At 37.2% G+C, this 24,447-nt stretch overlaps 4 protein-coding genes and 1 non-coding gene across 5 annotated transcripts; 2 read left to right on the top strand and 3 right to left on the bottom strand.

The window, feature by feature from the left end:
- Positions 1-817: 817 nt before the first annotated feature.
- LOC147279780 (serine/threonine-protein phosphatase 6 regulatory ankyrin repeat subunit C-like protein) lies at positions 818-6,815 on the bottom strand. The gene is given in 10 exon segments (XM_086252068.1): positions 818-970; positions 1,085-1,248; positions 1,407-1,532; positions 1,535-1,572; positions 1,709-1,814; positions 1,918-1,994; positions 2,131-2,276; positions 2,402-2,588; positions 2,751-3,070; positions 6,591-6,815. Coding segments are annotated over 10 exon segments (1,542 nt in total).
- Positions 6,816-7,604: 789 nt separating this feature from the next.
- On the top strand, positions 7,605-7,678 carry TRNAT-AGU (transfer RNA threonine (anticodon AGU)). The gene has a single exon. It is a non-coding gene; the product is annotated as a tRNA-Thr (tRNA).
- A 4,498-nt stretch (positions 7,679-12,176) lies between these two features.
- LOC147279778 (uncharacterized) lies at positions 12,177-13,351 on the bottom strand. Its single transcript, XM_086252067.1, has 2 exons — positions 12,602-13,351; positions 12,177-12,519 (listed from the first exon to the last, which is right to left on the bottom strand). The coding sequence occupies exons 1-2, from the start codon at positions 13,349-13,351 to the stop codon at positions 12,346-12,348; spliced, it is 924 nt and encodes a 307-aa protein (XP_086108193.1). The 3' UTR covers positions 12,177-12,345.
- An 834-nt stretch (positions 13,352-14,185) lies between these two features.
- LOC147279777 (uncharacterized) lies at positions 14,186-16,410 on the bottom strand. The gene is made up of 4 exons (XM_086252066.1): positions 15,948-16,410; positions 15,291-15,377; positions 14,323-15,204; positions 14,186-14,206 (listed from the first exon to the last, which is right to left on the bottom strand). The coding sequence occupies exons 1-4, from the start codon at positions 15,984-15,986 to the stop codon at positions 14,186-14,188; spliced, it is 1,029 nt and encodes a 342-aa protein (XP_086108192.1). The 5' UTR covers positions 15,987-16,410.
- Positions 16,411-19,254: 2,844 nt separating this feature from the next.
- Positions 19,255-22,395, top strand: LOC147279776 (plasminogen activator inhibitor). Its single transcript, XM_086250915.1, has 2 exons — positions 19,255-19,379; positions 20,572-22,395. Exon 2 carries the CDS (start codon positions 20,828-20,830, stop codon positions 22,022-22,024), a length of 1,197 nt encoding a protein of 398 aa, XP_086107041.1. The 5' UTR covers positions 19,255-19,379; positions 20,572-20,827; the 3' UTR covers positions 22,025-22,395.
- The last annotated feature ends 2,052 nt before the right edge of the window (positions 22,396-24,447 follow it).

Here is a 24,447-nt window from a genome sequence, read left to right as displayed (position 1 = left end):
TATATTCTTGAGAATTATGATAATCGCAAGCTCTATCCAATTAACGATCGACCCCAGGCAAATGGTAGTGGTGCAAGACATGTTCTCCCTTTTTTGCAAGCAGAGTACATCAGCATTTGCTTTGTACAACTTTTGCCCATCAGCTACGTTCGTGTTGGCTTTGTACTCTGCTTACAAAAAAGGGAGAACATGTCTTGCACTACTACCATTTGTCTGGGGTCGATCGTTAATTGGATAGAGAAAGCCAACATGAACGTAGCTGATGGGCAAAAGTTGTACAAAGCCAATGTTGATGTACTCTGCTTGCAAAAAAGGGAGAACATGTCTTGCACCACTACCATTTGCTTGGGGTCGATCGTTAATTGGATAGAGCTTGCGATTATCATAATTCTCAAGAATATATACTATTGGCATTTGCACGCATCCAACAAACAATAAATAAATAAAGTAAAACTTTTAATGTACGCAAGATTTCATTACCTTATTTTCTATAGCAACAAAAAAATGTCCGGTGTTCCAAATCTTATTTGTTTCAAAAAAATTTAACGCATGTTAAGCTGCCTCCCCAACTGTGGTCGTCTTATTATGCTTGACCTGTGTTATTAAATCACTAGATATAAAATACTTATTAACATGTATGCATATATGGAAAAAAAAAAAAACATGTGTATATACAAAACCCTTACCAAATCTTTTAAATCCTCCAACAATCGAATACATCTTTTGAAGCTTCCGCCAACGTCATGAAAATATCTATATCACAAAATTTTTCATTCGTATTTGAAACTGAAAACATCACAAAGTTGGGAAATAAATCCTATAAATTTGGGTTCTTGGAACGTAAAGTTAGCAAATACGTACTTATATCTTTGGTATCTCGATCTGATCCTCTCGAATCAACACCCACGATAATTTCATTAGTGGCCACAAAAAATATGAGGATTGTAGTTCCTTCAACATCATCTCCTGGCTATTAAACAAAGAAAATAATAATATTAAAAAAATATTAAACGAATCCAGGAAAAAAACAAATGAAAAAAGTCAGGCTCTAAAATAGCACGAAGGAGAAAATTAGGCTTATTACCTGGGCTGTAAGTTGAGATTGGCAATTCTTCTCTTGTTCTTGTAGTGGAGGTGACATTTTCTCTAACTCAGCTGCTAAAAGCGGTCTTGGTGGCACACTTTTTATTTCAAATTGCTTGTCTATGACATAGTTTGTTTGGGCTGCTGCTGAAATAGATTTCTCCTCTTTAAATGTAACAAATCCAAAGCACCGATATTGTAAAATAAGAAAATTAGGTTATCCAGAAAATGAAATCGAATTTATCTATTAATTAAATTGTTGATCAATGCTTGAGTATACATAATTAATAATACCAAAATGCTTTTTATAAAAGTTTGCATACCAGAGTGCACTGAAGGAGTAAGTCCTCCTACGAAGACTTTGCGTTTGAGTTGTTCATCAGAATTAGAATGAATCTGGTGTGCTCCCTGCTTCACTTTCCGATACCCCTCCTCACCATGTGCATAAAGAATTTACAAATCTCTCCCTTGGTACTTGAGTGAATAATTCTAGCATTCCCAGACAGTAGAAACTTGAGCACATAGAAAGAGTATAGACATAAATGTGCAAGGCGCAAGCGTTCTCACACCACACACACAAACTCATATATATCACACAAGTTTGACATAACAGTGGTCACCTCACCTTTCAGTAGAGGTGTCTTCATCTGTCATGGTTAGAAGTGCTTCGCAGGTGCCTTGTGAACAAGCACAAGCAGTACATTTATGTTGATTGGGGAGAGCATTATTGACTGCACATCGAAAATGAGGAATGTGAATCAACTATACAGAATTACATTGATTGGTGCAGCTGCTTCATAATTTCCTTAATACACATTTAGAAATTCAACTTACCGAGGCCAACACTGGTTGGGTTCAGCAATATGAAACACATATCTTGTGAGGTTGTCAGGTCTATAGGTCTTTGTCTACTGGTAATGTTAACAGATTTGCAGACATGTTCAAATAATGTTAGCAACTTAGCATTCAAATTTTTAATTCCTAGAGATAACTACTGAAAAGATTAAAAAAATTTTACTGGATGGGAACGGTTCAATTGTTTCTCACCGCAGATTGAGAATTTCAGTATTTGCAACCCAGCTCAGAAGAAGCTCAGCACACTCCATTCTCTCATTCTTCACAGCAAAAAATAGTGGGGTTTCTTCAACTTCTGTCTTATACTGAATACCATCCGGGTCTTCCAATAGAAGGATCTGTCAATCAGGTCAAAGTCGATACCAATGACTTCCAGGAAAAGTTAAAGCTGCTAGTCTATTTTTGGTTGCCAAGAGGAAGTTGATGCATTTAGAAAATTGAAAAAGTAAGCTGAAGAGAAAACATTCAATAACTGAAGTGCCTCTGAATTACCATTACCAGCAGCAATATGAAAGGCAGTTAATCCCAATTTATTCTTTTGGCTCACTCGGGCGCTATGCTTAAGAAGAAGCCATAAAATTCTGGGAGAAGGCAATCGCAATTTATTAAGGTAATGAAAAATTAATGTTTTAAGATAAAGAAAGAATGTGCTTGAATTAATATATACAAACAAAATAGTCAAAAGCGAACTGTATTAAGCAAATTTTCTATGCAAAGCAATTTCTGCAGTGGTGTTTATAGGGAAGACGAGCCGAAGAGGTCGTGACCCAGAGAAAATGACGTGTATTATTTACGTCGTTCTAATTGGTTACCTTGTGCTAGAAAGAGAGAGCTCCAGAGGTAGCTGTGCCAGAGCGTCCCCGGTCCTGAGGTCCGTACGAGCGTGTTTCTTGAGCAAAACGACGACGCACTTCACGGCGTGAGCCAACGCCGCCATATGCAGCGCCGATTTTCCCGACTCGTCCAAATCGTTCGCCAACGGCGCTGTTCCGAGCTCTCCGCCGAGTAATGAGGCGGCGCAGTCAGCCGAGTCGAAGTTACAGCAGAGGTAGAGGAGCTTCGATACAGTGCTGCGGTCTAGCGATTCTGAGGAGGTCTCAACATAGGGTTTCGCGTGACTTACGAGCTGAGCCTTATCGTCTCAACATAGTACCATACATCCACGCGGACCACGCCTAGTGCAGCAAGTAATGGCTTTTGTCCCTCATGTGTAAGTCCAAGTTCGAATCCCATCCGCCTCACTTTTTCTTCTTATTCTTTTTGCTTTTTTCCATTCAGCAGCCTAACATACTACCTCCTCTCCTCTCCTCTCCGGCTACTAAAATTAATCCTAAAGGAAAATTACATTTACTTCCTTTTTATGTTTTCATTAGCCAACACCACTTTTTAGTTTTTAGCCTAAACTAAGTTACTTTTATTTTTTTCCTCTTCCTTTTATGGATACTAAATCCACCACACATTAATTATTTAATTTATATCCACTGTCTAATCCTAAGCCACAAGATTAATAATTCTTATCAATAGTTGTCCACTATTAAGCCAATATCATTTTAGTTTTTCGATTATATATGCTTTGATCAATGTAAATGAAAATAGTTCTTAAGATGTAATTTCATTAGTCAATTTATACGTTTGTTTGAGTTTATACCCTTTCTTCTTTGGCTAATAACTTAATATAGAAGATTTTATCTTTTGAAAAGTAAACTCAACTAAAATTTTGTTTTCTCAAATGATATGACAACCTTTTTATTAATTAGTTGAAAAGTAGTTGAATTAATATAGCTAAAGAAGTAAGGAGATTGGTTATTTGTGGTAGCGACAAGTGCTTACGGAGAAAAAAAACTTTCTTCCAAACATACTAGTAGACCAGTAGTTGACTTTAACTTTCAAAAATTAATGATTTTGATTTGCGATCGATGCATTTTAATTTTTCTTTTGATTAATAGGCTTGAAGGGGGGATTTTATTTATTTTTTTAATATTTTCATGTGAGACTTGACGATCTCGAGTTAAATTTTTGCACAAGTTACCTGAAATCTCAAAAACGGTTCTGATTTCTTCTATGACATTTAATTGATTATTTGATTATGATAAATTTTTTTGAATTCCTTTTGTCCGTTCTTCGGTAGCTACTTTTGTTTTCAAGTGTTCACAATGACTATTCAGTTATGACTGATTAGTTTTTTTTTTTTGGCACATATTTCACCTTATGACATGGAACATTGATATACTTTTAACCAGATAGTTGTATCAGGTGGTCTCTTGGAGCATTCATGGTATTAGATGCTTGTGGGATCTCCACCATTCTATTCTGAAGAACCAATGCGAACATGCAGAAAGGTAATTGAATGTTGATTATTTGTTTTACCATTTGTAAGAAGGTTATTGAATGATTTTCTAATGTACCTAAAGTTCAGCTACAGTGTTGGCATATTATAGGAAAGGTCAGAAATGGTTACATGTTGAGGCGGGTGGTAATGGTTAAAGAATCTAATATTGATTTAGTAATGGATGAAGTTTTTTATAGAGAGATCTTTTATGATTACCCTAAAGACTTGGAAGTTACAAAATATGTGCACCTCTATGATGACATTTTTTGGGTCTAAGAAGACATCAAAAGAGTTTTTGGAACATTTATGTAATAAAGGTTGCCTATTGGCTTATCAATTATGTTGTAATTGAGTGAATATTTCACCATAAAAAGAAAAGAGTGGAAATTACAATTTCAATTGAGTGTAATTTCGATAATTTCAATTTCCCACTCTTTTCTTTTTACAGAAATATGCACTCAATTACAACAGTAAATCAATATGCAACATTTATTACATAAATGTTCCAAAAACCCTCTTGATGTCTTCTTAACCCAAAAAATGTTATCGTAGAGGTGCACATATTTTGTAACTTCCAAGTCTCCAGGGTCAACATAAAAGGTCTCTGCATCAAAAACTTCATCCATTACTAAATCAATATCAGATTCTTTAACCACTACCACCCGCCTCAACATGTAATCATTTCTAATCTTTCCTATAATATGTCAACTATGTAGCTGAACTTTGGATACATAAGAGAACCATTCACTAACCTTCTTATTAGTAAAGGATAATCTGGAAAGTAAGAAAAGTGAATGTCCATTCAACTTCATGCTGTCATAATGTTTCATGCAAACCAAACGCTGTTGATGAATTGGTGAGGGTTATGAAATTATCGAAATTACACTCAATTGTAGTCATTTATTTAGTTGATTTTGTTGTTTATCATTTTGTTTGATCAGATGTGGTGATGCAGTAGTCAAGATCCAGTAATATCACAACTAATTACAGTAGTGAAGAATTAATGTTGGAGCAGTAAATCATAGATCTCCTCTGGTTTTTGAGTAGGTGTCCTCTTTCTCCCTCTCTCTCTCACTTATCTTTGGTTTTTCATAGGTTGTGGAGCTTGATTTTCTCCATCCAAGTGAAGGCATCTACAGACTTTGGGGCTTGCCTTCTTACCCTTCCTGTTATTGCTCGCAATTCCACTCATGCGTGATAGTCTCTTCCTGAGACTACTTGCCATCCCACTTTATCGCATTAGGGTTAGGGTTAATTTCTAAAATATATGCAAACAATAATGCGTGTCCATGCTCATTGGTTTCCCCCTCTTTGTGGCCAGTAATCAGGTTTATGATGGGTTCGGCCTAGAGGTGTCAAACGGGTTGGGCTGACCCGAGCACGATATGACATGGCACAGTACGGCACAACACGATTAAATGGGCTGGGTCGGGCCGAAGTTTTTAGCCCATCGGGCACGGCACAACACGAGCACGACACAGGCCAAGCACGGCACGATCACGGGCACGAAATGGGCTCGAATTAGACACGACTATTTTAACATTGTTTTTATCATTTTTAGAGAACTTTTTAACAAAAATATTCAATTTTCATGAAAAATAATATTAATATTTAACTATAAATCAGAACAAATATTACAAGATTAGTTTTATCACTCTAAAATATAAAAATAAAAAAAGATCCATGGGCCGGTCCGTTTAAGGCACGTCACGAGCACTAATGGCCTGCAGGTTGTGGGCCGTGCCAGGCTTAGGTTTTAACTATATAAACCGGCCCGAGTACGACACTAAAGTACGATGAGCTCAACTTAAACGGCTCGGTCTGTTGACACCTCTACTCCGGCCTCCCTCCCAAAAACCATCATTTTTACATCCTAGTGTTAAAAATTTATTTCATTATATGATTTATGTCTAAGAAATTCCTTATGTTATTGAAAATGTTACTAAAAACATGGTAGATTTCAATACAAGAATGCCACATAAGTTGCCACTAAAACATTTATTTTTTTTATAAAACATTGTCTTTAATTTGTAATAAATCATTCTTTATTTATTTTATTTTAAATCGAGTTTAAAATGGATCAGTAGGGAGCCTGGCAAAAAAAATGGGTCAGTAGGGTCCAACCAGGCCCAATAAAGAAGAACCGACCCTTCGCATATTTAGAGTGGGCCAAGGAATTGTGAAGCCCAAAGACGTAAAGCCCAGCGTAAAAATAACGCTAACGGTAACCGACATTAGGAGTGAGTGCGTAAATATCACGCACCGCCTTAGTTTCCAATATAAAATAACGGTCACCTCCATTCACTAACACACAGTCACAGACCTCTGAGTCTGAGAGATAGTCTAGGATGCTTCCACTCCAGCACCGCCTTGCCCATTCCCATTCACATTCCGCCGGAAACCATAATCCCGGCCACGCCTTCTCCGTGCCACTCGACGACGGCCGATTAGCTGATCGAAATTGGCCAAGAATTTGGTTTTCACACGGAGACTCCGACTCCAACTCAGACATGAATTGACGCTCCTTAATGCAGTGTCTCCATTCCATTCCGTTCCAAGAGGACGAAGAGAAGATGTCTTTCCCATTCCTCGACTCCCTAGAAAGAATTAAAGAAACCCTAAATCCGACGACCGGGTTGGTATGGTTTCCTTCCTTATCGTTTATCTGTACGTGTTCTTTTCTTTATTTCTTTCTTTTATGTTTTTGTTTTTAGGTGCGAGGTGGTTGGTTGTTCGGTGAGGTGAGGTGATCGAGCGATCATCCCATCGATCAAGGGCTTGAAAAGTAAGAGGTTGTTGCTGTATCGACAAACTGGCTTTGCTCCATTTGAGGTGGGTCTCTTTTTTCCTTTTCTTGATGTTTTCTGTTACTTTTGATTAGTAACTTGTCCATATCATACTTTAATTACTGTAAGTATTCATCAACTCTAGTTTCTTGTGTCTTTTTCATGTGATCAATGAATATTAGATATATCAATGTAGTTAGCCAACCTCTTCAGCAATGTAATCTTTCTGAATATTCCTCTGCTCTTGTGTTGTGTTCAAATTTTGATAGATATTGACCTTGATTCTCCAAATGAAGGTGGCTTGTTCTAATTAACCCATAATACAATATGATCTTGTAGCTCAGTTGGTTAGAGCACCCGTTTAGTAAGCGGGAGGTCTTGAGTTCGACTCTCAACGAGAGCAAATCAAAACTACCTCATTCTGTGTACATTTCATTACTCACTTAATTAGTCACTTAATTTCTCTCTCTCTCTCTCTCTGCTTTCATGGATGATTTATGTTTTGTTAAGAAGAAAGTTGAGATGCATCTCCTCTTGTTGACATACAGTATGCTCTCGTAGCTCAGTTGGTTAGAGCACCCGTTTAGTAAGCGGGAGGTCTTGAGTTCGACTCTCAACGAGAGCAAATCAAAACTACCTCATTCTGTGTAAAGTTCAGTGTTAAACTATACCAGCATTGCATTGTCCGTATGTCCCTTCCAACCTTAATACACCTGTTTCTTATATTGTTTTGCATTCAATCAAATACAGGTGAAATGACTCATAATCTCACTACCTGTGATTTCTATACGCCTTATGCAGACTACAATGACTTGATGGAGCTCACTGAGTAAATGTTTGAGTGGTAAGGCATCATTGATGCATGTCACAAGAACAGATTATGAGTTTATAATGTGAACATATAGTTTATAAAAGCATGTCTCAGGAACAGATTATGAGTCTGTGATTAGTGTTCAGCGTGGTGATATTGTTGGTATGACTGGGTTTCTAGGTTTGTGATAGCTGTTTATTTATACTTTATGATAAATATCTTTTCAAAATAATCAATGGTTTCCAAAATTTGTAAGCAATTACTTCTTATCGAAATATTGAGTTAACAATAATGAAATGGCCAAGCAGCTCCTTTCTTGGGAATGGGACAAAAGGTAGTCATTTGATTGAATGATTTAAATTTGTATTCACTGTGTGTGCAAGCAGAAAACTGATGAGTAGGTCCCAGGAATCAAATTGATGTCCAAGTGATAACTGATCTGATTGTGAGCTGGAGAACTCATCTGAAATTCCCAGAGGAAGCAAAGCTCTCTGCTGAGGCTAAGGATCTCGTTCGCAAGCTCCTCCGCAATGTTGAGCAGAGGCTTGGTACCAAGGGAGCTAATGAAATAAAAGTTCAGTATGCTTGATGCCGAAAATACTTCATTTAAAGACTCTCAAACCACAATTTAACCATTCATTTGTCAATATTAAACTTGTTTGCATCAATATGAAGAGTGGTATAGTGTGTTTAAGATTTTAATAGAGAGTAGAATATCGATGTGAGTAAAAAATTGATGTTGGTTATAGGTTCAAGATAATTTAATTAAATTTTCAAGTCTTGAAGGTTAATTTACATTAGGGTAGAATTGAAAATTAGATTTTTGTTTAAGTGTTGAAAATAAAATAAAAAAATTGAATCCGGAAAGTGTCATCTCTGTTTTGTTTTTTTTTTGTTTTTTTTATTATTATTATTTTTTTTTATAGAAGTTGTAGGATAGGATAGTTAAAGCTGTAATGAGTAATTGAAATATTTTCAAAAGTGGAACAAAAGAATGGCAACAACCTCTCCCCTATATGGTATAAGATAAACCCCTCTGAGTTACATTCACAAGGAGTCCAAATCTATACCAACTCCCAATCCTTCGACTTTGATTTTTTCTTGTGGGGGGCTATGCACACCACCATTTTGTGCTGAGTTGACCACCCTTGCTGAGTTCACCACCCCCTTGTATAATTTTTTTAATTTCTACTGAGTTAACCACCCTAAAATGACAGAAATACCCCTTATTTCACAAAATGACACAAAATACCCCTTTTTACTATCTAAACCCACCTACCCCACCCAAACAAACACCCCACCAGTTAACCACCCGCAGACCCCACCCCCTGGCCTACCCGCAGACCCCACCCCCGCCTACACGCCACCAGTCGCCGGTCCTCCCCGCTGTCGCCGGTCCTCCCCGCCGTCGCCGTTCCTCCCCGCCGTCGCCGGTCCTCCCCTCCACCGCCGAGGCCTCCTCTGCAATTTCAGGTGGTTGCTTACTCTCCCTAGCTTACTCACTCTCTGTCACTCTCTCCCTCCTACATTCCTACATTAGGGTTGTATAATGCATTAATATATATAATTGGCCTTCCAATTACACAGATATGTGATATTTTAGAGAAATTAGAATGAGATTTTGAAAGTGGGTGTCTGCAAAATTCAGTCTGATTTCGAATTTCATTCGGTACTGGTGTACCGAAATTTCTTAACTTGTTCGGAAGTATACTGTCGAATTATTTCAAAATATTCGACAGTATACTTCCGAACAGAATTTGCTGGAAATGTGTTACAAATTCATTCGGTAGTTCAGTTCCGAATTATTTATATTTATTCGGTAGATATCCTCCGAAATATCAAATGTCATTCGGTGGGTCTCTGTCGAATGAATATATTGATTTAACTGTGCTGGTTCCATTCGACGGGCATCTGTCGAAACATTGATATATGTTCGGTGGGTGTCTGTCGAATGGATCTTAATATTTCGGTGGACATCTACCGAATAGATCTGAAATTTTCGGTAGACATCTGCCGAATGACATGAATATAAAATATTTTTACATACACTTTTCTCTTATTCTATATTTCATGATAACTTATATTCTCTGTATTCTGAACATGATTTCAATTTTTGAATATAGGTATGAATAGGAGAGGAGCATCTAGAGGTAAATCTGCTCGAGGCGAAACTTCTAGAGGTAGATCTTCTAGAGGCGGTGATGCAAATGAAGATCGAACACGTCCTACAGCTTCAGAGAGGCGTAGGAGGACGGGCAAAACTATTTACGAAGAGAGGGGGGATGATGTCCAGCCAGAAGAGAATGTAATGGAAGATGACAACAATGATTCAGATGGGCCTTTCCCTGGAGGTCCCACTGATATGTCATTGCTTAGGAGCTTCAACAGTCACATTGCTGCCTCCTTTTGGAAAAATGAGGTATTAGAGATTATACATAATGACTTATATAATTTAAAATTTTATAACTATATAGTTTGCATATTGTAATTGACTTGTGGCTTGTTTTTGAAAATAGGAACGTGAGCCCCTAAGATGCATATCCAAAAAAAAAAAAAGCTGCGCACATGGGACTTGTGGAGTAGAAATGATAATAACAATGTGAAGGGGTATGTGATGAGATCTGGGCTCGGACCACTGGTGTCATGCTCGTACCGTACTGTTGATAAGGTAGTGGTCTCAGCCTTTGTTGAGAGGTGGCAGCCTGAGACTAATACTTTCCATATGCCATTCGGTGAGATGACCATCACACTAGATGATGTGTTAAACATTTTGGGAATTCCGGTTGTGGGTTTATCACTTTCTACACCCCCTCATGATCATATTGCATCAAATTTGTTATTGAGAACATACTTAGGGGTGAGTGAGGCAGATGCCACATCGGAGTTGGATGACTATTCTGGTGGGTATGTGCGTCTCGAGTGGTTACGGTCGAGGTTTGGCCATGTGTGTGATACAGATGATGATGAGCTAGTGAGGTGTGCTGCTAGAGCCTATTTATTGTTCTTATTGGGATGTACCCTTTTTGCCGATAAGACTGGCACAAGGGTACAAGTCCAGTATCTACGATTACTTACTAATCTCGACACCACTAGCCATTATGCATGGGGTGCAGGGGCCTTATCTTTCCTATATCGGCAGTTAGGTGTTGCTTCTAGGTCTAAGGTTAAGCAAATGTGTGGATATATGACCTTGTTGGAGGCATGGGTGTATGAGCATATGAACCATATTGTTAGTCCGGGCTATGACATTAACTACTTAGAGAGTAGCCCCCGTGTGCTCCGATGGACTCCAACGAAGGATACCGGGACAACTTGTGAAGATGTGCAGAAACTGAGACAACGACTTGACGATTTGAAGGCGGATGAGGTATATATTTATAGTGATAATGAAAAATTAGACTTAATTTTGCATTTGTTGCTCTTGGATGAATTATTTGATACTAACTTATTTTGGTTTTTTTTCTTTCTTCAGGTTATATGGGAACCCTACAAATCCAGTAGACAACAACATCCATTACTAGATGTTGCATTTTACACAGGATTGATCAAGTGTTTCGACATTATGGAGCCATATTATCCGGAGAGAGTCTTAAGGCAATTTGGACGGGTACAAACTATCCCTCCTGCAGCACGTGCTCCTCAGCGTGGTGGACGAGGTGCTTATGCACAATCGTACAATCCCTTTTACGAGTACTTTGATAGTACATGGGAGAGGTGGCCGGACCACTTATTGTCTGAAGATAGTCGCAGTGTACCAGTGAAGGCTCCATCTGACACCGTTGACGGCTACCTCCAGTGGTTCCATTATGTATCTCATCCGTACATCCAAAATCCAGCACTGAGGACTGCATTTGACCCCCACAGGACCGTGGCACCAGGATTTGGCAGGGTATGGATCCAAAGGCTTAAATTTTGAAATTGGTGGTGAAAATTGTTTATTTAGGCTCAAATTGGCTTATATTTTGACATGGTATATAAATTGTTGCTTATATATGATTTTGTTACTTACAGGACTGTGTTGACCGTATGTTGCATATCACTCGCCCTATTGTGGCATTGGGCGAGGATGAGGCCACAAGGCGTCCCTCTCACCTTTACAGGGCGATTGACAGTCTACAACATATCTTGGTGGGCACACACTTGAGCAGCACCATGACCTACCAGCGCCGCACTCGGCAGTGATCACCCGCTTTCATGTTCAGATGTTTTTTTGATGAACACAAGGGCCAAAAGTTAATGACTAATTATGAGGGTTATTTGTAATTAGGACCTTCTGTTTTTTATTTTGGCTAAAATTGGAGCATCTTAATTTAGTGACTTTGAAATTGCATAAAAACAATCCGAACAAATATTGGAGCACCACATATTATGATAATATTATGCATGAGTCAAGATCTAATAAAGGTTAATATCATCCCACATACATGGTACGTACGCCATAAAGGTTAAAAAAAATTCACTAGATTTAATTAAGTTGAAATTCAATCATTATCAAGAGACACAATTTCCGGCGTAGGCACGTCACCATTAATTCGCTTGAACTCCTCAAGGCGATTTTGATATCCAATGTACCAACCACGTGCGGCATACGCGTCGGCATGTTTATGCCAATCATCTGAAATAGGTGGCATAGGATGGCCCGGGGACAAGTGTACCTACACATATTAATTAAGTGAATAACTTAGCAATGACAATTTTTCTACTATAAATTTACAATTACACAATTTATAGCCGTACCTGTACAAAATGATCACCGTTGACAAAACCAATGCAAATCTCACGGAGCTCAACGTCCTGATGTGCTTCTGAGTGTGCATATAGTGGGAGACACGTAAGGCATAACGATCTACATAAATGGATCACGGTTACACCATAACATGTGGCGATAATATATCCCATCTCGGGCATAGTCATCCAATGATCTCTGGGTGCAGGGGTGTCATCAAAATAGTCAAGTACCCTCTGAAACTCCATAACTCGCTCGCGCACATGGAAAACTGACTCAAACAAAGCCGGTGTATGTAGCAGTGTCCTGGATAAGTCTGTGCGTACCTTCCGCCAAGCATCCACTCCAAATCCCATAGCTGCAGCTACAACTCTATATCCACAATTACCATCTGGTAAGACGTCGGTTACACCAGAAATGTACGGTCTCATGATGGGTTGAAACTGGTCTATATACCGATGTGGCTGAGCAAATGGAATGGGCGAACTCGTCTTCACTTTGTTGGCCCGTTTTTTTAGTTTCTTTTTTGGCGAGGTACAGCCAACATTGCCAATGGACGGTGAGGGTGAATGACTGTCACAACCGGAAAGTACGTACTCAAATGCGGATGGCAAACGCCTAGTAGAGGTTTCAGCTTTACTTGGGCGGCCCCTAGTCTTGGTCTTCACTTGTGGTTCCCTCAGAGTAGTGGAACTTGGATTCATAAGCTCTTCTAACTTCAAACTTATGTGCTTCTGGGTGTCTGCATCTTGCTCTTCCATCCATTTTATTAGTCTATCTACTGTGGCATTAACTGGAGGATCTGAGAGTTTTGTGACCTCCGGTTCCCTATTGTAATCCAATTTTCTCCAATAAGGATGAAGGGAGTCAAGTGGAATAGGCCGGTTACGTCGTCTATACGACAAAATCTCATGTGCACATGGCAACTCGTGTGTCCGACGAATGGTGCAATCACATGGTAAGGCACCTCCAATTCATTCAACCCTGTACAATATGAAAGAAGTGAATAAATTATTGGTACAAACTAAATAAGTGTTTAATGCGTAGAATGAAGGTTAGTTAGTGAAGGTACCTCCTTATCTCACAACCAATTATATTCAATGCTGTATCTGATACATAGCCTAACAATTCCTTCATCTCCTCATGTTTCCTGACACTATGCTGGATAAAACAACGGCTTTTCTCAAATGATGCCTTAATGTGTGTATGCTGCAACTCTAGCAATGTATGAATATGCTGCCATGATAACTCAAAACTAAGCTGACTAGTGCCAAGTTCCTTCTTTAACCTTGAATGTGCACTTTCAGCCCTGTTCGTAACAAGAAGTTAGTATGTGTGTCTAAGCATATAACAAGTCAATGATAACAAAAATAGACTACCTGTTCGAAGTGGTGTTACCAAGGTGCATACAAGCATCTGTCCATGCAGCCACAAACCTCTCCTTATAAGGTATCAACCAACTATCCTTAATGTACTCAATAGCTCCAGCGTATGAACAAAAGTTGGTTTCCATGTCACGCAAACGACTCACATACTCATCCTCACTCTCCGATCCAACCAAACAATTCCAGGCAGCATTAAACTTCTCCCAATGGTCAACCGTACCAAACAACTTCCTGCAATTTTTCAACACATTTTTGCTAATGTGCCATCTACACAATAAATGTCTGGCACTAGGAAACACTTTAGGGATTGCAGACATGAGTGCTAGTTCCCGATCCGTGACAATCACGTTAGGAAGACAGTCATCATTCAATAAAGACCGTACTCTACCCAAAGCCCATGTATAATTATCCTCCTTCTCAGAACATATATAAGCGAATGCAACAGAGAATGTCATGCTAGTGGAAGTCACACCCACAATCTCAAAAAGTGGCCAACGGTACCTATTAGTCTTATAAGTGCAATCCATTATCAGTACATGCGGAAATGCACGTAATATATCAACACTCTCAGGATGAGTCCAAAACAGGTCAGTCACAACATCACCAGAACTTCTATGCCACTCAACATAATTATGTTCTCTCAGCTTAGTTAGCAATACTTGCATCTCTGATCTACCGGCCCTCTCGATGACCCTATGTTTTTGCCTGGCATTGTATACTGTCTTGATGATTGATGTATTCTGTGGATTCTGACTTTTTATGGTCTTCAATATATCTTTCGGTTTCACCAAAGTCTTGGACAAAGCCACTAACAATGAATTCTCTTCTTCAGTTAATCTGCCTGCGAATGAATGCCCTTCAATATACTCTGAAACTACATGGTTATGCACTCCACATGCAACCTCCAACTCCCATTGATCACCACATCCAGTGTTCACCGCCTTCAACGAGAATGGACATCCACATTTCTTCGAACGGGTGTCCTTAGAGTCATCAGAAACCGGTTGCTTACGGCTAGCAGTATCGGATGTTTTGTCGCCTGAATCTGACTTTGATGACTTCCTTGATCTATTTGGCTCATATTGACCATTTCTCTCACAAGCAAATTTGATCCAAGCTCTCTTACCACGAACCCCGCCTGCATCAGACCTTCTAATGACAATTACCATGTTGTTCCTTTTTCCTTGTGCACGAATCCAACTAACCATTGAATCCTTACTTTGAAACACCTACACATGATAATTATATATATTATTTACAATTCATATTTAGGTATGCATAAATCATAATTCCCGGCCATACAAACAATGTTTACCTCCGCTGTTGTGAATTCATTGGTGTAGTCAAAATTGCACCTTCCTTCAACTATACTGAGTTCGGTGGAAGCATCCACTTGCTGCTCCTATTCAGCAAAAAAAAAAAAAATTAATTTTTGTCCCAGTATTCGACGGGAAGCCACCGAAAATATCACATATATTCGGTGGCTAAGTACCGAATATTCAAACAAAGTTCGACAATTGACTACCGAATGAAACAATTATACGTTGGTCATTCGGGAAAAAAAGTAGTTCTGTCCCAGTATTCGACGGGAATCCACCGAATAAACCATGTATATTCGGTGGCTAAGTACCGAATATACCAATATAATTCGACAACTACCTACCGAATAAAACTATTTTAAAAACTATACGTTATTCATTCGGTGGATATCTGCCGAACGGTGGTATAAACTTCGGTGACAAACCACCGAATGTATTGCCATTTTTCGACGGGCATCGACCGAACAAATGTGTAAAAATTTGACATTACATTTATAAACGGTGGATACCTACCGAAATATATACATTTATTCGGTGACCATCCACCGAAATATAATGTATATTTCGGTACTGGTTTACCGAATAAAAACACGAACTCACAGTTTTTCAGCCGCGAAAAAATTCAAAAAAACTAAAAAAAAACTCAAACTTACTTCATTTGATGACTCCAAGTTGTCGTTCTGATTGTCCATTTGTCAAAAGTAGGTGATTTGGATACAATGCATTTGTTTACAAAAACAATCTATGTCTAGGGTTGGTTGAAGATGGTGGTGGTGGTAGAAGAGAGTGGAGTGGGTGGAGCCAGCGGGTGGGATTGTGGGTGGAGCACGTGGGTGGGATTGTTTAAAACAACAATCTATATCTAGGGTGGAAGGTTGATGATGGTGGTGGTGGAAGGTGGAAGATGAAGGTTGAAGATGGTGGTGGTGGAAGGTTGAAGATGGTGGTGAAGATGATGGTGCTCCTCTCAGCTGGTGGTTGAAGATGGTAGGGGGTGTTGGGAGAAAACCAAATATTAGATGTCCTTTATGGTCATTTTGCTATAGGGTATATATGTCTTTTACTAAATTCAATTTAGGGTGGTCAACTAAGTAGAACAGGGTGGTCGGAATAGCCGCCCCCTAATAGTAATCCTCATTAACTTCCCTAGAAATACTGTGTTTTCTAAAAGCCGCCATCAATCTCAGAGCCTCTCTTTTTGTATTTGTAAAGGCAAATCCATTAATAAAGTCTAAATAGAATATTGACAAGTTCAATGGCATAGATTTGAATCTACGGATAACTCAAATCACAATTATATGAGAATGAATGATCAATCTGAATCTTTGGAAGGAATGTTGCCTACAGGAATGACTAAAAAAAAAATAGGAGAAGTTCGACTAAACGGCTTTGGGATCCATTCAATTGACGTTTGCCAAAACTCAAAAGTGTGTTACGTAGATGCATGGGCAGCTGAGCATTAGTAGATATATCTTCTAAGGTGCTTTGTTTACTCTAAAGATGGCTAATGGTGGCTTTGTGTATGAACAATTGAGTTTGGTCAATGACACCGTTGAGAAACTGAGATTGGTGTCTCTGTTATGACTTATGTTATTTGGTAACTAGGGACATGTTTATTAAACTAGAATCGGAATGAGCAAGAATCGGAATAAGAATGAACAGGAATCGGAATCAACCATTCTCATTGATGTGTTTACTAACCGTCATGAATGAGAATAAAATTAAGTTGATTTACATAAATGTGTTTACTAAATAGTATGAATCAGAATTAAAATGAGTTTGATTACTAAAATGCCCTTATACAACGTCCATTATATTTCTTAATTAGATGTTATTTATTAATCACAATTTTTTAAATTATAAATATTCATTTTATTATTATTTATATTTCTATCAACTATTTATTAATTCATTATATTTTTTACAATTTTAATATTCACAAAATATTTTTATTTATTAATATTCACAATTTTATTATTTTTATTTATTAATCCATTTACTAAATATTTATATTTACAATTTATTTCTATCAAATATTTAATATTTCTTTAAATATTCATTTTAAATGATAAAATAAAGGGTAATTTTCGTTTTTTCATAAAAAATGTGGGGGCATTTTGGACATGAAAATTTTATTTTGATTCCCTCTCCTTCATTATGGACACCCCCCTAATGAATCTCATTCACCCAAATCAGGAATGGGGCCCCACATGCATTCCATTTCTCCTCTAAGTTTGGTAAACAAGGGAATGAGATTTCATTCTCATTCCTAACAGTTAAGTAAACACATGAATATGAATGAAAATGATTCTCAAATGTTAGTAAACACAAGAATAGGAATCATTCTCATTCCCAATAAGTAAACATGCATGCCCTATGAGTAATAAGATTACTCACATAAATTAGAATTTTATGTATTCTTGATACATGATTAAATTCTCTCTTTTATTTTCTAACCTAACATTTATTAGATAAATATTCAAGTTACCCAAATCGGATAAGAGGAAGAGTAATAAATAAAAGATAATATATAGCGTAAGCCATGCGACCACCTAGTAAAAATTGTGTCGCCTATTCAACACTTTTGGATGTATTTTTTATGGATTTACATAATTAAAACAAAATTAAAAGATAACTTGGACATGCATATTGTGATCTGGGCCTCGCCCGACTTGACAATGTCTCTTAGCCTGGTTAAGTCTGAGTCAAGTCCAGCTCAAACCCGATTATCTAGGTGCATGCCAGCTCAATAATGACCCCAATACAATTCACATAAATGAAATGAAAAACCAAATAAATTAGAATAAAAATAAAGTATTCAGTATTTATATCACAACTATATTGTATAATAATATGTAATACATCTATTCTAAAAAGTTAATAATAAGGTTAAGTCTTTTACGATTTTGCCTTTTTATGGTTTTTGAGTTATTAATGTATTTAATTTCTGAAAGGGAAGTCGTTTTTTTTTTATTTGACTCGATATCTTGATCCGATCTTCTCTACTCTCAATTTCTTCTTTGCGATTTGGTTATCAATGTTGTTGTTCATCAATCACTATAGTTTAAGTTTGTTTTGCTTCGATTTGGTGCTTAATTTTTGTTATCAATTTTGTTTTTTATTTTAATTTACGAATTTTGTGATTTTCTTCTCTTCTCTTAATTTCTTGTTCGCGATTTTTTGGATTTCGATATTGTTGTTCATCAATAGTTATAGTTTCATATTTGTTTTGCTTCGATTTTATGCTTAATTTTTTTTCTCAATTTTGTTAATTTTGATTTATTGATTTATATGTACTAATTTGTTTGATTTTGATTTTTGTGTTGCAATTTGTATATTCAGATCTAGTTGTATTTCATGCTTTGCCTAGCTCATTCATGCATATTTAATTTGGGTTTTGTTTGGCACATTGTTTAGCTTATTATTATTTGAAGATCGAGTTTTATAGTCAATTTATTATATCGGTGATTTGGTGATTTAGTGATTTTTACAGTTTATTTATTTGCAAGTTGTAGTCACAGTTTCAGTTAAATTTTATTAAATGGGAAGTGGGACCACGGTGTTAATTTTTTTATTAACTTAAGATGAGGACTTCGAGTGTTTGTGGTTAAATAAAAATATTATCAGTAACTTAAAATTAACATATCCCTTGAAAAAATTATAAGAATAGGAAAATCGAAAATTCAGAGTCCAAAAAAGGGGCATGAAACAAACACTCCCTATCGCCCAAAACACAGCACCAAAGAGAAAAAAGGAAAACCTCACCGTAAACGCCGCCACGACATTGCCACGTAGGATCGAATAGAAGCCGAAGCAAGCTTATTCAGTTTCCGAACCACATGGCTCGGACGACACAGCTGGATACAGCCTGTCACCAACAAAGTCCCACTCACCTATTCCCCTAACTACGCTGGCTCGCTCTCCCTCTCCCTCTCCCTCTCCCTCTCTCTCTCTCTCTCTCTCTCTCTCTCTCTCTCTCTCTCTCTCTCTCTCTCTCTCCGTGCGTGCAAGTTAGGGTTTGCTGATCTTGTTCTGTGATTCTCCAATTCACCGTTTGACTTCACCAGATCACGATTCTCCGCCTTGTAAGCTCTCGATTGATCTCCCTTTTGTTTCATTCTGTAATCTTTCTCGCTATCGGTTCTTGAATTTAGGGTTTCTATTATGTTGCTATTGTCCTAATGATATTCAATATTTTTTTTCTTCTTATTGTAATGATTTTTTTGTCGATATTGTGACTTTCGCGGTCGTATATGTGGTTTTTTGTTTCTTCTTGAAAGGATTAGTTTCGAATTAAGGCTTGGTAAGAGGTTTTTTCTTTGTACTTATTTAAATGTTTGTTCATCGTTTGGTTGTTGGGAAATGGTGGGAAAGAAAAGAAGCAAGATTATAAATTTAAACCGTACTTTTAATTTTCTTTATGTTTTTATTATTATCGATATTAAATAAATGTATAATCTTATGCTTTCTTGGTATGATTTTCATTTATTTTGTTTTCAATTTTCTGATTTGTCTGAGCAGCTTGGTCGGATACCCAATTGTTTGGTTAAAAGGGGAGATTCTAGTTTGACTGATATATTTATAAGCATTAAAGCATAGCCAATTGTTTGCTTGCAGATGTATTTGGGGAAAAGCTTGATTTTTAATAAGAAAATAAACAAGAAATTAATAGCGGTGCTCGAAGGATCTTAAAGTAATTAATGCATGGAAGAGGAATATATATTAAGCATGCAATCTCATCCCCGCTTTCTTTTCTTGAGTACCTGTGATCAGTACTCTTTCAAAGAGTTGACATTTGGATGGGTGCACACCCTATTTAACTTAATAATTGTGCAAGTGTGCGCCGTTGTTTGTTATGAATATAGATTTATCCATTATGCTAACAACTTATCACATGTAGTTGGTACTTGAAAAATCTGACAAAATCATGGAATCTGTAGTCATTAATTATTTGTTTCGAGTAAAAGCTACTTTTTCATGCTTCTTTTTACAATGTTGTAGGAGGTTGTTTTATTTTATATCGATATTATTGCACATGTTCTTTATGGTTGATAATGTATTTGTTGAAGTTGCAAATGAAAGGAACCTTGTAAGCCTTTTTTTTTTTTTTTTTCAAATATGAGAAATTTCATTTTTTTATGGTTGTAGTATTCTTAAGTTTGTTGTTTCATTATAGTGTACATTATGTAACTATCTTGTGTGGATTATGACCAGAAGCTATTTTCCCTTCTTTTAAAAGTCCTTGTGTGCTCATGGTTTCTTCCACTTATATTGCAGGTTGCTGGGTCACATAAACAACCTAAGAGCCCAGATCTTTACAGATATTTTTGGTGCTATATGGTTGTTGTAGGCAATGTTGTGGAAACATCATCTCCAATAGTAGATATAGTTAATCTGTGTTCGATGAGCATATTCTGGTATTACTTTGTAAACTGCTCCTATAGTTGATTCTGGAAAGGAAGCGTATACGCTACCAGAGGATCTTTTGTATCCATGCTGGCAGAGAGCATGCGTGGAATCTGTGCTTCGGGTAATGCCCCTGACGAGTTTTGCTGCCGATACACTCGGTGTGTTGACCATATGTCTAGTTGCTCTCTTGATCCTTACTGGTTTCCTCTGCATTATTTACTTGTTTTACTTTCGCTCTCGCATTCGTAGTCAGGGTTTTATTCAACTTAGTTATTTTAGTGGCCCTTGGATAATCCGAATCACTTTCATCTTGTTTGCAATCTGGTGGGGTTTTGGTGAAATTATCCGGTTAAGTTTTTTGAGACGCGAGGGAAGAGTGTTGAATACCCTTAACTTGAAATGGCAGGAGACCGTCTGCAAATGCTACATTGTCTCAAATCTGGGGTTCGCAGAACCTTGCCTATTCCTGACTCTCGTTTTCCTACTTCGTGCACCCTTGCAGACAATGGAGTCAGGAATTCTAAGTCGAAAGTGGAATGCGAAAACAACTGGTTACATTCTTTTCTACTGCCTCCCAGTGCTTGTTCTTCAGCTCTTTGTTATTTTAATTGGACCCGAACTGCACAAGAATAAGATCTTACGTAAATTGCCTCCCTACTTCACAAGTACAATGAACAAGACTGATCATATTGCCCTCTGCACTTACCCTTTACTGAGTACTATCCTCCTCGGGATTTTTGCCACCATTGTAACTGTCTACTTGTTTTGGCTTGGAAGGCGGATTTTAAAATTGGTCATCAATAAGGGTCTGCAGAAGAGAGTTTACACATTGATATTCTCGGTTTCAAGTTTCCTTCCATTAAGGGTTACTTTGCTTGGTTTCTCTGTTTTATCTAAACCAGAGCACTTTCAGTTTGAAGCCCTTGCTTTCTTGGCTTTTCTTGCCCTTTTGTGTTGTGCCGGGGTGTGTATATGCATGCTTGTTTACTGCCCAGTTGCGGATTCTTTAGCCCTGGGAAGTTTACAGGACTTGGAGGGTAGTAGGAGAGTTAATGATGATCAAAATGACACCATTTCTCTTATTGCTAACCAGAGTCATATTGAAGAAAGTGCTGGAATTAGCCCTGTTAGAAACTCTGATGTGTCGTCAACAAAACAGCGTGGATCAATTTCTTTTCGTACTTTGGAAAAGGTGGAGGGTTCTTCTAGGGGACCCTTTGTGGAATTGAGCCTCTTCTCTCCTAGTCATGATGCAACACCCCCGGAATCACCTCCGCTTCTCGGCTGGCCTATGCGTGCATCTCCTTCACCTCACCAGTAGTAGTTCATGGGAGAACCACCACCATCTAGATAGAAGCATGCATGCAGCACAGCAACTATGCAAGACGAAACTGAGTATGCGTGGTCGTCAGTATCATCAATTTTGTGGTAAAGAAAAACTGATTGTAAAGGGTTTAGATTTTTGAATAAGGATTTTTATTCTTGGTTTGCTTGTTTTCTAGTTTTAGATAATGATGGTTTTGCTTGCTTAATGGAATTCGTGATCTGAGCTTTCAATTTCACTCCTGTACTACTTTTATAACCATTTGCATCTTTATTCCTCGCTGTAATGAATACATACTCTGGTCATATCAATTAGGTGGGAACTTGGTGGAACGTCTGGCTTCTGCACCTAATAGTTTTCTTAGGCACCGTTTGATTTTAGTTTATTGGCATGGAATCATGGATGAGAGATTGGTATATTGAGGATGTCTTCTTAATTGTGGGTTACTCTGGTTGCTATGAATGCAGGTTAATTAAGCTTTGTTTTTCTATTCAAATATGGAATTCCAAAATGGTTTAATTTGCTGTTATAGTTCCTAGACATCAAAGTAGCATGCTTTTTAAGAATTTAATTGTATCCATATATTTCCTCTTTTTTATAATTCTTCTTATTCTGTCTGCCATATTTTTTTTCCTCTTTTCTGCTGCCATCATCTACATAGAGTCCAAAGTTTAGCTTATGGGTTCGGGTTTAGGTCGATTGGTATTGAGGACCAAGTTCGGGTCCTGGGTCTAGAGTCTGATGTTCAAAGTTGAGGTCCTGAAATGTCGTATGTTAGTCTCGGATCAAGTTATCTCAACCAAAAGTTGGGACTACCTAATCCTATAAAATTGAGGAGATTGGATTACTTTTAATTTTCAATTGCATGTGTTATTCCTCTGTAACAAACATGTCATTTTGTATATTATTTAGTGGGTTAAGGTCGTCAATGGACGGGATTGGGTTGGATCCTCAAAACAATATTTTGGGTCGGTCTTGAGGAGCATTGATTGGTTGATGGATTTTAGCCCATTAATAGCGAATGGACTGTCCACTCTTTTGTACCTGTGGGCCATTAACTGTAATTTTCAAGGGTCATACCACTGATCCTTCAATTTTGTAATAATATCTTTTGGTCTGAAATTTTGTAATAATTTGGAATAATCAAAATTTGCAACCTTATCTCGTTGACAGCTTTCAACCAAAGCAAGGGGTCGGAATTTTCTCTTAGACGGATGTCTGTCTCCTCTTTAACATTGAAAAGTCCTCACTTGATAGTCAATGGACAAAACAAATCCATTCTTTGCTGCTTGGTTGAGATCCAAGAAAACAAAAACCCACCATTAAAACTATCGTTTTAATTAATTTGTTTTGTATATTATTTTTTTTTTAATAAAAGTGACATGTGATGTTTTTTTTTTAGTTGAGAGAATATGATTGAATTTAGGTGCATCGTGGGTAATTCTACAGTCCTTCCAACTAAACTACTCAACGAATACAACATGGGAGATATTAAAATTTACTTTTTCAAACATAAGATCTTATTATTATTATTATTTTTGTGAATGGCGGGCAAAGAAAGCCCGAAAACAACAAAGATTACGTCAAAATAAACCGAGAGCTTGTTTTTCTGGTTCAGCGGACAATACAGCACATGGGGTTGTTGTATAAATTGACTGTCAATTTAATAAGTAGTTGGATCTCCTTTTTCTTTTATCTTTTTATCTTTTTCGGCAGTTGGCTCTATTTTTCTTTTGTCCTATTTGGCTGGCGGATATCTTTCTACTTACATAATGTTAGTTGCTGAGATAATTGAGCTTACTTAATAATTTAATAAAGAAACTAGAAAAATGTTATTTGCACAAACTTTCTTCTTTAATTTTTTTTTTTCCAAACCCATGTAGCCCATGATAATGCACTCCACATGATTGTGTTTTTAAAGAAAAATAATCATACTATATTAACATAAGAATGCCATGTAACTATTGAAGTTGGGATAAAAAGTTAGTAAAAAATTTAAGCTAAATAGCATTGTTTAAACGTACTAATTATCAGCTTAACATTTTCCATTTCATGCGGCAATATTTCTTTTGTTTATATTCCAAACTTTATTTATTTACAATAAGCAAAAAATTGTCATATGTGCAAAATTAATTGATAACAAAAAATTAAAATAATGTTTAGTTTCTCGCTAGTATATTTATTGGTAACTCAAAATTGAAATAATTGTTGGTTATAGTCTAAAACGATGCTATGGTGTGTTTTTAATCCCCAAGTTGAAGATTTGTTTCCCTATGGGCAAAAGACATTTTTGAACGGTAAATCAGTAATTTATCAAACACATTGCCAAACGTTTGTTTGTTCCAAATTTTTAACGATGGTTTGTTCCAATTTTTAACGAAAGCGTGGAAGGTAAAAGTAGAACACAGCTTTTAGGACCA

The sequence above is a fragment of the Dryas octopetala genome, chromosome 7, assembly GCF_963921425.1.
Source record: "Dryas octopetala chromosome 7, drDryOcto1.1, whole genome shotgun sequence".
NCBI classification, from domain to species: Eukaryota; Viridiplantae; Streptophyta; class Magnoliopsida; order Rosales; family Rosaceae; genus Dryas; species Dryas octopetala.
Note: the sequence above shows the minus strand (reverse complement) of the source record. Positions and strands in the feature narration are given on the sequence as shown.